The following is a 12,617-nucleotide window of genomic DNA, read 5'->3' on the forward strand; positions in this document are numbered from 1 at the left end:
ATAAACCCCTATATCTAGTATACTAAATGCTGTAGAATATATTATTTACTATCAATACAAAATGGTATAGTAGTGTCAGTATCCCCCCCCCCCCCCCCCCCCCCCGGGATTAATATAGTATGAATGTATCTATCTAGTAAACGCTGTTGTAAAGACTTAATGCATATCTCTGTAACGTGCAAAGTATTTTCTAATGTCTTTTAATTCCGATCTGGCCGTAGAATTAAACGGTAACATGGAGAAATAAACGTATTTTAAAACAGTCGTGACGGTTAAAACGCGCGCGACACACTTGAATAACTGGTGCGCGTTGTCAGTAAAGGCGCAGCTGCAGGAGCGCGCGAGTTCCGCGTGTCACGGTTGCTAGGATGTGACGTTACAGCGTTCGATGGCAGCATAGCGACCGTTGCTAGGATACATCGTCGCACAGGGTCCGCGTGCCGATGCTTGCTGGGATACACGGAGAGGAGTATCTGAGGATTATAATAAAAGGCCGGAGCGCGGTTGTGTGGGCAGTACGGCTGCTGGAATATCCTTGTCACGTACAGAAAATAGTTACTGCAGTAATACCATGTGTGAGCAGAAGCCCAAAGGCACGTTCGCGACTTATATGCACGCGGGCGACCAGTTCTTCTACAAAGGGGAATATGTGAAAGCCATTAAGACATACACTAAGGTAAAACAATAAATACTAATGATGGTAAGAGCGCTAACTTGTAACGTGTAACTCGTCTTAGGAAGTGCAGTCGCGAGCAGCCCTGGGGGGTGGAGGACAGGGCCAAGTGTCAGTACCGCACTGCATCATGTGTCCCGACGTCTGCTGTGAATAACTGCTCTTTCAGCTGGATTGAATTATGAGGGGACTCTTGAGTGCATTTAAACATGAACATGAGTTACTATGTATTCCAGGGGGCTTCTGTTTTTCTGCAGCCCAGCTGTGTTTCCAGTGTCTTGCTGCTGCATCGTTTCTCCGGGAGTGTGATGGGACACCAACCTTTCCTCAACATACAATCCCCCCCCCTCTGTCTCTGCAGCTTTTTCCAATGCCTTTTGCACTTTCTTTCCAGTCTTTTTAGATGTGTTGATAATCGAGCTGAATCGCCATCACCTGTGTCTTTCGCTACACAAAGCATACACGCGCTCGCTGTGCTGTTAGACTCACTATGTATGTAGCATTGCTAAATTCAGTTTCTTTAAACTTAATTTGATCGCTTGATATAGACTTTTACGTCAGTGGTCGTCGTTTCCAGGGTCATTTTCTAGTTAATGCACTAGATTTAGCCAAAAAACATTTGGTTTGACAAAGCTGGATTTCGGGTTTGAGACACCAGTTGTGTGTTTCTGACCCAAAATATCCATTGTACACAATTGTCTGTTACACAAAAAAGTTTATTGTATGTACATTTTTATAATATTAGAGAAGCTTATGGTCATTGCTCAGGACCCCATACAAGGATATGTTCACATATATTCAAATTTTTTCGATAAATTGATTCTTTTTCTCATTGTTGTGGCCAAGTTATGTTTTAATTTAATAATTCCGAGGGAACTGTTAAATGCATTTAAATCTTAATATCCTGGTATTTTCTTGTCATGTGGCTGTTTTTCTGCAGAGAAGTTTTATAGATAGTAGTCTTAAATATTAACATGAAATGCAGATGGGGCAGTGACAATGTGCACTGGTGTCCTTTATAAGGACTGCAGAAGTTGTATAGAAAACTCGGGTTTAGACTTTACCTTGGTGTTGCTGGAACAGTCTTGGGAAGCGAGCGTGGAGTGCAGCAGGCTGGGGGTAGTGGGTGTCATTGCCATCGTCATGCGCTGGGTACCAATGGGGTACTACAGAGTAAACCACCCCCTGAGAACCTCTAACAGCTGCTGCTATGAAGAGGTTATTGTTTGTGCATCAGTTTAATCATGGATATATTACGTTTCCATAATCAGTAACTGTCAGCTTTGCATATGAGTGAAGAGTTAAACAAATCGTGCGGTGTTTCAGCTATGCATGATATTCAGGTTTCTGTGCCTGAGCATGTACTGTACGCTGCTGAACCTTATCTTTGATGTGTTGTGTGACGAGCTGATCTCGCAGTGGGATAACTACAAAAGAGGTATTTCTACTATAAAAGGGGGGGTGTAACAGAAAAAACAGACCGTGATTGTTGAGATTTCGCCTCCTCACTGCTGCTTAGTCTGCTTCAGTAACCCCTGAAATCACTCTTTACTGTTGCTATATAATAAACAATCGTACATCTTTGCTTAATATTAGATGATGATTTATTATTTTTACACCAAGTTTTGTGAACCGAGCTTTCTGGGAATGCAGCCACCTTCTGGAGCTCTCTGCGAAGAGAGACCGCTGACTGCAGCACTTCAATAGTCCTGCATTTGCACAGTCGCTGCTGGGCTGCAGTTAAAGCAGTCGATCTCGGCCTCTTCTGGCTGCGGCGCTTACGAAACTTGACAACTGCAGATCTTTTGGTTTAACTCTAACGGGCTTTGACTTTACACTCTTAATTCAAAGTGCACTTTTTTTGGGTGAAACACTTTCCATCTCTCTGTGTAACATGCACGTGATCTCCTGACAAATTGATTTAATAATATGCAATTATGAATTTGCAGGCTTTGACGTTGCAGCCGAACGATAAAAATTCTTTGGTAGCCAGATCCAAGTGCTACGTGATGTTGGGGGATTCGCAGAACGCTCTGAAGGATGCTGAAGCGTCTCTTAAAGACGACAGAGACTTTTTTAAGGTGCGTTTTTTTTTTTTTTTTTTTTTCCTCTCTCTCCCCCCTCCTTAAATATCTATGAATTGAACATGCAGGTGGATATTTTACCACTACGTTCTATATTAAATACCTCTGGGCCGTACAGCAGGTATCGACAAGGACTTATGAAACAACTGTCCTCTTTGTGTTCAGTGTTGGCCCTAGTTTTGCTTAATCTTTTAACCTCCATTCCTCAGGGTCTTTATCAGAAGGCAGAGGCTTTGTACACTATGGGAAACTTTGAATTTGCCCTAGTTTATTACCACCGGGGACACAAGCTGCGGCCAGAGCTCCAGCAGTTCAGACTGGGCATTCAGAAGGCCCAGGAGGCCATTGAAAACTCCATCGGCAGTAAGTTCCCTGCTTCCTGCCTGTTTGAGCAGGTTTGCTTGTCCAGCGTTTACCTACTGTTTCCTGCGGCTCATTTGTTCCGGTCCGTGTGAAGGTAGTTATTTTTATAAATTTCATAGTATGCAGTGGGACAGCTGGTAGTGTAGTGGTTAGAGCTGCTGCCTTTGAATCTAAAGGTTGCAGGTTTGATCTCCAGCTGTGGTATCCTTGAGCAAGGCACACATCCTAAAAACTGATCCAGTAAAATTACACAGCTGTACAAATGGATAACTATTGTTTGGGGGGGGGGAATTACCACCAGCTGATGCTTTTCTCCAAATCAGCTTAAATACACACACATTGTCCGAAGCCGCTTGTCCCAAGCGGGGTCACGGTGAGCCGGAGCCTAACCTGGCAACACAGGATGCGAGGCTGGAGGGGGAGGGGGGACACCCAGGGTGGGACGCCAGTCCGCCACAAGGCACCCCAAGCGGGACTCGAACCCCAGACCGACCAGAGATCGGGCCCTGGCCAAACCCACTGCGCCACCGTGCCCCCCATCAGCTAAATAAATAAATGTAAATGTATTACCAGGCTAATGTTTTTTCCCCATTTGCTTTATTATTGTCTCTTCACCTGTCACATGTTTACATGCAGTCTTCGTTACAAAGAGCACTGAGGTGTGTCGGTATGGTTTTGCCTCCTAGGTCCCTCATCTGTGAAGCTCGAGAACACAGGAGATCTGTCCACGTTTCGTGACACAGACGAGGTCAGTTTTTGAGACCTCTCCCCCCCCACCCTTGCCGACATCTCCCATGGATCCAGTTCCAGCATGATTAACGTCTTGTGATCCCCAGGGCAACAGCCGGACCAGGGCGCTGAAGGGGCTGGGCCGACCCACAAAGAAGGAGCGGAAGCCGCAGAGCCAGAAGAGCCCCAAGTATGAGAAGATAACCAAGCAGCTGCTGGGGGAGATCTACAGCGACAAGGAGTTCCTGGAGAAGCTGCTCAAGGAGCAAGGTAATGTCCTTCGGCTCAAACCCCACCCCGTGGCATGGACGACTGTGGAAGGTGATGTTCGATTAAAATGCACTGCTCTTTCATCTGGAGGTGTTGTTAGAGCAGTTTGATCAAATTCTTGTAATTTTTTTTTTTTTTTTTTTTTAAAACCAATTAAAGCATTAGAATTTAGTAGATGCTCAGAGCAGGTCAAAAGGATCGCACGTAGTAAGCTTGTTGCGAAATGTACGGACGAGGTCTGCTGGTCCGCCTCTCTCACGTGGGTTTGCATATCCCACAGACCTGGTGAAGGCGAAGATGCAGAATGGGGAGAAGCTGGAGGACGTCATCCTCGACTGCATCACCTACCTGGACATGCGCACTGAGTTCTGGAGGCAGCAGAAGCCCATGTATGCGCGGGAGAGGAACCACAGGATCAATCGGCAGAAGTGGGGCAGGAACCAGCCGAGCTCGGCCCTGGACCCAGCCAGTTTTGCCCTGCTCAGCCTCGAGGAGATCGACACAGGTGAAAGCGCAGAGAGCCGAGGCGATCGTGCATTTCCGGTAGTTTCTGGATAAGTGCTCATTCGAAATGGTTGGCGACGTGAACGGTCGAGTCACTAGCTGATGTATGCAAGGTCTAACGTTAACGCATTGCTTGGGTAACTATCTGATCGAAATGGGTATTAACATTAGTACGTTGCTGGTTTCTAAAGAAATTCTGCTTATACTTGGCAGGAAAAATGCTTCCTGATTATTTCCATATATGGCATAAACAAAAAGCAAGATAATGAGAAGCGTGTTCACCAGAAAGGTGCTAAAATCCTGCTCACCACATAGTCTGGTCTGGATTTGATCAGCAGAGACAGAGACCAAGTTAGATGGTCCCTAAGAACTGCAATAAAGAACAAAAACGATGTGGCTGTTTGCATCTGTACGCTTGTGAAGGGACTTTGGAGAAAGAGTCTTAGCATTACATTGAGCACAAGTCACCTGTGTTTGCAGTGGGTAGTTGTCCGCAAGCGCTGTTCCAGAATGGTCTGCTGAGCCATGACCCCTGTTACTCCTCCTTATGGGGCTGCAAGGATGGCAGCTGTTCGCTGGGATTTTATCTCATATTGACTGTTGTTTTTCCAGCTCTGGCTTCAGGCAACACAGGGGGCAGCCTCAAGAAGGCCCGTGAGGTCCTGAAGGTGGTCCAGGGCTGGTCGGAAGAGGCGGTGCCCAACAAGACAGAGGTGTTGGGTAACCTCTACAGCTGCATCGGGAATGCCTTGATCGAGATGGGCGAGATGGAGAAAGCCCTGGAGAGCCATCAGAAAGACCTGCACCTTGCCAGAGAGGGGTAAATCAGAGTTAAAGAAGCACTCAACATACTGCTTTTTCAGTTTTTTTCCCAACGTGAATAATCAGTGGTTATTATGGTGCTGCAGGGGGTAGCACTGGGGCCTCACAGCTTCTGGGCTTCAGGTTCGGCTCAGTCCGTGTGGTGTTCCCTGCATGAGTTTTTCTCCTGGGTGCTCTGGTTTGCTCCCATAGTCAAATGATTGGATGGATTGATGACCGTAATTGCATGTGGGCTGTGTGTAAGTGGTAAAAGTGGCCATTTGACTGATGTCCTGTGCTTCCAGAATAGGCTCTGCACCACCATGACCCTGCACGGGACAAGAGGTTACTGTTGATGGACAGATGGATGGAATGAATTGTTGTGAAAGCTCTAGAAACTGATATATCTGCAATTTTAATGAAAGTTGTTGGTATGACGTGTGACGTTTGTCACCGATTTCAACAGGAAACTTAGGGATGCCAAGTCGAGGGCTCTGGACAACATTGGTAGAGTGTATGCCCGAATTGGGAAGTTTCCACAAGCCATTCAGGCGTGAGTGACTTTGTGTGTCTCTTGCCCCCCCCCCCCCGCCCCCATTCTGCGTATTGTTTAACCTTCCTAATTTATTTTTACTTTAGGCGACCTGAGTAAATTTGCTTACGTGCAGCCTTTAGGGAAGTAAATTTGAATGGAAAATCATATTGAACTTGATATAGAATCTGCAGGTTTGCTGTTTGCAGTCATAATATTTATGTTCGTAATCTCATCTAAAACTCTGATCTATTTATGGATTTTGACAAATGGACTTTGAGTCGCCTTTCTTGAGGTCACAACCCCCGTTCTACTTCCAGAATGTGCTGCTGTTCCAGCTGTCAATCACAGTTTGCTGGTATCTCTAGGTGGGAGGAGAAAATCCCTTTGGCCCAGAGTGGTCTCGAAAGGGCCTGGCTGTTCCACGAGATCGGCCGCTGCTACCTGGAGCTCAAGCGGTACGCGGAGGCCCGCGACTATGGCGTTCGCTCGCTGGCCGCGGCGGACGAGATCAGCGACTCGAAGTGGCAGCTGAACGCCAGCGTGCTTGTGGCACAGTCTGAGGGTGAGCTCTAGGGTGGTGGCAGATGGGGCTCGTGGGGCGGGGCTCGTCCCCTCCGGTGCTCACTTCCTCTCCAACTCGCGACTCGCTCCAGCCGGGATTGCAGAGCTCAGCAGCGTCGCGGCGTTTCAGCAGCGCTCGTACCCGTGTCCCGAGGGCTAATTGGCCTGGATGCTCTGTTTTGCCGGGGCAACTTGCTGCGCTCAGGACTTTTACGGCACGCAGGCAGAACAATGGAGAACTCATAACAAGCTTGCCCTCACGATACTGTTTTTTTTTTTTTGTGTGTGTGTTCACCGCTGACCGATGAACTTTGAACTTTATTGCCTTTTCACACAGTAGACTGGAAACTCTCCGGTGTCTGCTACTATACAGAAGCCTGACAAATAGCAATTATATGAATACCCATGATGGCTACATTTGAATTAGACACAAAGAAACCAAAAACAGCAAGAATGAATGAATGAATAAAAATAGTTAAAAATATACAATGTATAACTGACAGTTCTGTACTAATTGGTACGTTGGCATTAGTTGTGATGTTTATTGATGTGAAGCTTGATGTCAAGGGAAGTATTTGGGAGAAAATCACAGAAATGGCTTAAGTTGTTTTGCAGCCAAACTCAGCTCAGATGCAGAGACAGAAGTGGACGTATGATCATTTGTGTATGTAACAAGAATTGTGTAATGACTTTTTTTTTTTTTTTAGTCAAGTATGCCTCACTATAACTGGTTTTATGGAATTTTTAGATACATATTTTATATTTCTGTGATGTATTGGTAAAATTTGTCCTGTATCCCGTCAGGACCCCCGTTGTAATGCCAGGGTTTTTGTTCTCCCTGCAGTGAAGCTGGGCCGGTACAGGTCTGGCGTGGCGCACTTCGAGAAAGCTCTGGAGCAAGCCAGGCTGCTGCACGACGAGCCTGCCGCGGGTGCCATCCACAAGGTATCGAGACGAGATGTCGCGACCGGTCCGAGGGCCCCCAAGATCACTTGCTCAAGCAGCCAGTTCTCACCGATTGCCCCGATATCATCCTGCATCCCTCGTTCCAAACCAAATTTATCTCTGCATGGAATGTAAATCTTGAATTGCCTCTGAATTTTAGTCTAATTGGGTATTGATATTAACTTTGGTGAAACACTGCTGTGAAATACTGGTCTTTTTAAGTCATCAATAAAATCTCGTTTTTAAAGAGCAGAGAGGCTCTTTAAAGGTTAACTTGCAACATGTCTGTCCTTTTATTTTAGTTATGGCTGTCTAGCTACGCATTTTATGTCACTTTAAGACGACTTGTACTTCCACGGCCACTTGGCCTTCACTTTACTCACTGTTCTGTCTTCATTTAGGCTCTCGAGGAGGCGAGGCGCAATCTGGCTGATTCTGACTGAATCTTGTGCTTGAAGCACAAGGTCGGAAGACGATGGAGGAAACCTCAGCAATGCAGTGATCCCGGCGCCCGTTTCATTTGTGTGTCGTCAAGTCATTCAAACCAGACAAGGGTTAGAGGGTCATACGAGGAAACATAACAGAACAGGATGTGTTCAGTATTACTGATGAATTCAGTAATTGATTAATTCACTCTGTGTTATATAGATGTACACCGTTTTGAGTCGTACAAAACTTCGGGACAAACTTTGCAGCAAAATGTGTGGAAAGTGTTACCTCAATACCGATTATGTGGGAAGTTCCCTTTTCAACTGGAGGAGGAGTTTCTAAAGTGGATGTAATAAATAATTACTGGTACTACATTCCTGTGTTAAACTGTTGTCTTTTCCTTCAAGAATTTTTATTTTTTTTTTTTAAAACAGCATAGCTGACTGAGTTCACAGGATACTTTATGTGGCTTGAGACAAGTTTCAAGTTTTGTCACATACACAACCATACTTAGTACGATGTGCAGTGAAATGATTTTCCGACTGTCTGCGGTACACCTAAATAAGGCAATAGAAGTAGAAACTAGGAACACACTCCAGGAGCGTGAGGAACATATAATGATGAAAACAGGGAAGAAATTAAATAGGATCCAAATATGTGTGGTCAGCATGAAAACTATCCCCAGTTCACCTGCTAGTGCTTCAAAGGGTCAGACTCGCATCTGAAGTAATAACCTGGTGACACAGTAAGGTGGAGAAGCAGTACACCCTTAAGTATGTTAAAATGACACACACGTGGCCTCAGATAACCCCCTACCCCCGCACCTTGTTCCTCCCCTGCATGGAGCGCTGACTACTCTCCCTGGGTGTGTGTGAGCTCGAGGTCACCTGCTGTGACCTTTGACCCCCCCGAAAATCACTTGCTATCACGGAGGACCCCAGGTCTTCACACAAGGGGAGCTGATCATCATATGGGGGCACGTGCCGCCTTCTCACGCAGGGCATTATGGGTGTCAGACGCTCCTGAGTACAGTGTGGCTTCAATGGTGTGGAGCGGCACGCAGACGACTCCTCGTGACACCAGATCCGCGTGACCGAAATGACCTCACTTTCGAAGTCGATCGGACCGTCGAGTCACGCAGCGTGTCCTCGCGGCAGTCATAAGGGGGCCAAGACACGCAGGAAAATCAATAATGAGCGAGACAGCTGTAAACAGCGCGACTACTGAGTCGAGCGCAGTTATTAACATCACAGCGAAACACTTAACATTCGGTCCAACTTAGCGACGTTCAGAGAGACAACAGCCAGTAAAACATTATATATTGATGCAACGTGAAAGACAGTCATTCATATTCATATTCATTCAGGCATTTATGAATGTCAAACAATATGAAGACATCAAGGATCGCAGTGTCGGAGCTGTCAGCATCCCCAGTGAAACACCGTTATTGCTGTAATAACGTCCTTTTTCGTGATATTCCTTTCGTATAACGGCGCTGCCGGGAGCGCGCGAAGGGCGGGCAGGCACACGCCCCGGGTCACGTGCTCGGCGGGGGGACGAGCCCCGCGGCGCGCGCGTCAACATAATGATGACGCCGCCGAGGGCGATGACGGCACTCGGTGCATCGTGATTTGGGTGCGCGCACGCGTGTCCGTTGGGCTCTCGCGCAGCTCTTTGTGGCGCTCGGTTTGCACTCGTGCTCGGCCGCGGACCCCGGGTGAGTCAGTGTGTCGTCCTCTCTCGGTGCGGCGTTCGCGGAACCGCCGTGAAACTTGTGTGAAATGTGTCCTGGAGTGTGGAGACGACGCTCGGAATTCGGAAATGTTTTTGTTTCTCGTGTTAGAGCAATAAGGTTGACGTGAGGCTCCCGAATCGGGGCGGGCAGAGTCTTAGTCTAGACTAGTGACTGCTGCTGCTGGTGGGACGCGGACGGAGAGCCGTTCGTTCGAACTCCCTTACAAGCCTAGGGCTTCAAAATATGTGCGTTCAAATGCGGAGAGAAACGACTGTGTGTGTGTGTGTGTGTGTGTGTGTGTGTGTGTGTGTGTGTGTGTGTGTGTGTGAGGGAGAGAGCTGTGCGACTGCAGGCATGGCTGCTGCCACTCCCCGCCCGTCTCTCATTGTTCCTGAATGAGGAGCCTCGCGACTCTACAGCGCTCCGTCGCCTCGCGCTCCTGCTTGTGAGTCTTTTCCGCGTGGTCGGAAAAGGCGCACAAAGCGGGGCAGGGCACGAGCGCACCGTCTCTCTTTGTAATGTAATACAAGTATAATAATATACAAGTCATAAAATTCTGAGGTAATTTCGTCTGTGTGTGCGCGCGCGCGCACTGCGCGTGAACGTGTTGCAGAGTGAAGCGCCGTGAGGAAAACGCCTCTCGTTCCTCTCTGGTGTTTATTCGCCGCCGCCGAACGCGAGTTCAAGCCATCGAGGGTTCGAGTCCCCCGTGGTGCGCGGGGCAGGTGGCCGCTTCCCACGCGCGCGCTCTCGGGTCGCGTTTCCTCTTTTTCTGTCCCCTTGCGACTCTCAACTCTTCCTGTGCTGGGAGGACGTTGCCTAACATGTCGTTTTCGCCAACGTGTGTGTGTGTGTGTGTCGTCGTCGTCAGCTGCTTGCGAGCAGTTGGGTCAAATGTGGAACTACTGTGTGTGCGCGAGCGGTCAAAGCCCGGCGGCGGCGCGTGAGGAGGAGAGCTCCGAATTCGGGGGCGAATCTCGCTCTGCAGCCAGACTGCTTCTCACACTTGATCTCTAAGAGTCTAACAGTAACTGCCACACACTCCTGAAGTGTAGTGGGAAGTGGCTCCGAGGTGTGTGTGCGCGTGCGCGCGCGGGGCCTGTTGCAGACAGCGAAACCAAACATGCAGCTGCTATCGCACCAAGGCCGCGAACACAGCGTTGAGTATTGACGCTCCAAAGTACAGCTCCTCTCGCCCTTGGGCTCCCTTTACTCCCCAGATAAATTCAGCTGTAAACTTGCCAAGTGTCTCTTCACACCTTCCAGCTGAAGGAAATTACATCAAACGAGCTCATTGAAAAGGACAGGTGCAGCAACACAAGGGTTAACGTGCAGGGCACCGTCAGTGTTTGTAATTGGTTGCGGGAGTGACTGTTCGTTGCCTTAATTCTCCAGGCCTCTTGTTCCTTCCATAGGCACTTTGTACCTCCCGGAATTTTCTAGTACAGACATGGAGAACCAAGAAGCGGGACAGGGGGGCGAGCAGCTTCCGCCTGCTGCCGAGCCGGACGTCCAGTCCGCGCCGGCGGAGGAACCGCAGGAGGAATCCGTGGTCGCGGAGCCGGCGGAAGCGGAGCGTGAGCCAGGGTGCGTGTCGGAGCAGGAGCCTGAGCAGGTGCCAGTGGCCGCCGCGGAGGAGGTTCCGGAACCGAAGAAGGAAGAGGAGGAGAAGCGGGAGGAGGGAAAAGTTGAGGAAAAGCAGCCCGATGCCGAGCCGGAGAAGCCGCAGGAAGCAGAGGCAGGTGCTCGAGACAGCGAGGAGGCTGAAAATGCGGACAAACGGGAGTCGGAGGAGCAGCGGAAGGAGGAAGCGCGATCTGAGGAGCCCTCTGACGGCGGAACCGCGAGCGAACCGGAAAAGGAATCCAAACCCGAAGGGGAGGACCAGAAGGAAGAGAAGGTCGCGGAACCCAGCGAGTCTCCTGCCGTCGCCCCGGGTTCCATGTCCTTTGCCTTTTTGGAACAAGAGGACACGGTGGCTTTCATTCGTTCTTCCCAAACCCTCTTTGTCCTGAGAGGCTTGCCCGGGAGCGGCAAGAGCCAGCTGGCCCGCGCCATCGGCGACACATACAAGGACCTTTGCACCCTCATCTCTGGCGACGAGCACGGGATCAAACCCGAGAAGTACGCCGCCTCTGCGGAGGGGATCAAAGCTGTGGACGGCGCCGTGGCCGACTGCTGCTCGTCCGGGAAGGCCGTGGTGGTGGTGGACGACACGAACCACACCCATGGTCGGCTGGCTCGCCTCGGGGAGCTTGCGGAGGAGAACCAGTACGTTGCCCTGTACGTGGAGCCACGCACAGAGTGGAGTCGCAACGTGGAGCAGTTGACCAAGAAGACCCACCGGGGATTGAACAAAGGTCAGATCCAGGCTCTGGTTTGCTCCATGGTGGAGACCTCTCTGCCCTTCTACTTTGGCTGGTTTCTGTGCCCGACCCAGCAGGAGAAGCTGAGGAACATGGCCAATGAGTTCCTGAGCGCGGTGGGCAGCCTGGAGGCCTTCAAGGAGCACGTCGGTGACTGTAAGTATGAGCTGAGCTGAGCTTGGGATTCCTTCTTTGCAACATGCGGTTGTTGTGGCCCGGTTCACTTTCTTCGCTTTGACTCTCTGCTGCGGCCTCTGATTGCAGTCGCAGGAGAAGCTGAGAAGGAAGTGAACCTGCAGCAGTACTTCCAGGACAAAGGGGTGCTCCACTGCACCACCAAGTTCTGCGACTACGGGAAGGCGAACGGGGCCAAGGAGTACGCGGAGAAACAGGTAGGTGTGCAGGCGGGTCGGTGAATGTCTTGCGGCTTCCTTCGTATGTGGGGCTCGAGAAGCGTAACTTGTCAACTCTCTCCACCCTTCAGGTCGTGAGGGAGTCCTATGGCAGCAAGGCAGACCTGGTGCTGACCGCCCTCTTCCTCACGCCCCGCACGCTCGGCGCCCAGGTGTCGCTCACCGAGGCTCAGCTGCAGCTGTGGCCCGAGGACGCGGAGAAAGAGGCC

General features: G+C 49.6%; 1 protein-coding gene across 1 annotated transcript; it reads left to right on the top strand.

The window, feature by feature from the left end:
* Positions 1 to 490: 490 nt before the first annotated feature.
* Positions 491 to 8,249, top strand: odad4 (outer dynein arm docking complex subunit 4). Its single transcript, XM_029253949.1, has 11 exons — positions 491 to 676; positions 2,623 to 2,754; positions 2,967 to 3,120; positions 3,807 to 3,868; positions 3,957 to 4,119; positions 4,400 to 4,624; positions 5,236 to 5,443; positions 5,891 to 5,977; positions 6,325 to 6,521; positions 7,365 to 7,465; positions 7,867 to 8,249. The coding sequence occupies exons 1-11, from the start codon at positions 572 to 574 to the stop codon at positions 7,906 to 7,908; spliced, it is 1,476 nt and encodes a 491-aa protein (XP_029109782.1). The 5' UTR covers positions 491 to 571; the 3' UTR covers positions 7,909 to 8,249.
* The last annotated feature ends 4,368 nt before the right edge of the window (positions 8,250 to 12,617 follow it).

The sequence above is a fragment of the Scleropages formosus genome, chromosome 8 (assembly GCF_900964775.1).
Source record: "Scleropages formosus chromosome 8, fSclFor1.1, whole genome shotgun sequence".
Classification (NCBI taxonomy): Eukaryota; Metazoa; Chordata; class Actinopteri; order Osteoglossiformes; family Osteoglossidae; genus Scleropages; species Scleropages formosus.

Bases quoted from the DNA above. Each gene is read 5' to 3' on its own strand.
- odad4 (XM_029253949.1), top strand. From the start codon at position 572: ATGTGTGAGCAGAAGCCCAAAGGCACGTTCGCGACTTATATGCACGCG. The intron at 677-2,622 runs GTAAAACAATAA...ATGAATTTGCAG, and splicing joins CCATTAAGACATACACTAAG to GCTTTGACGTTGCAGCCGAA. The intron at 5,978-6,324 runs GTGAGTGACTTT...TGGTATCTCTAG, and splicing joins TTTCCACAAGCCATTCAGGC to GTGGGAGGAGAAAATCCCTT.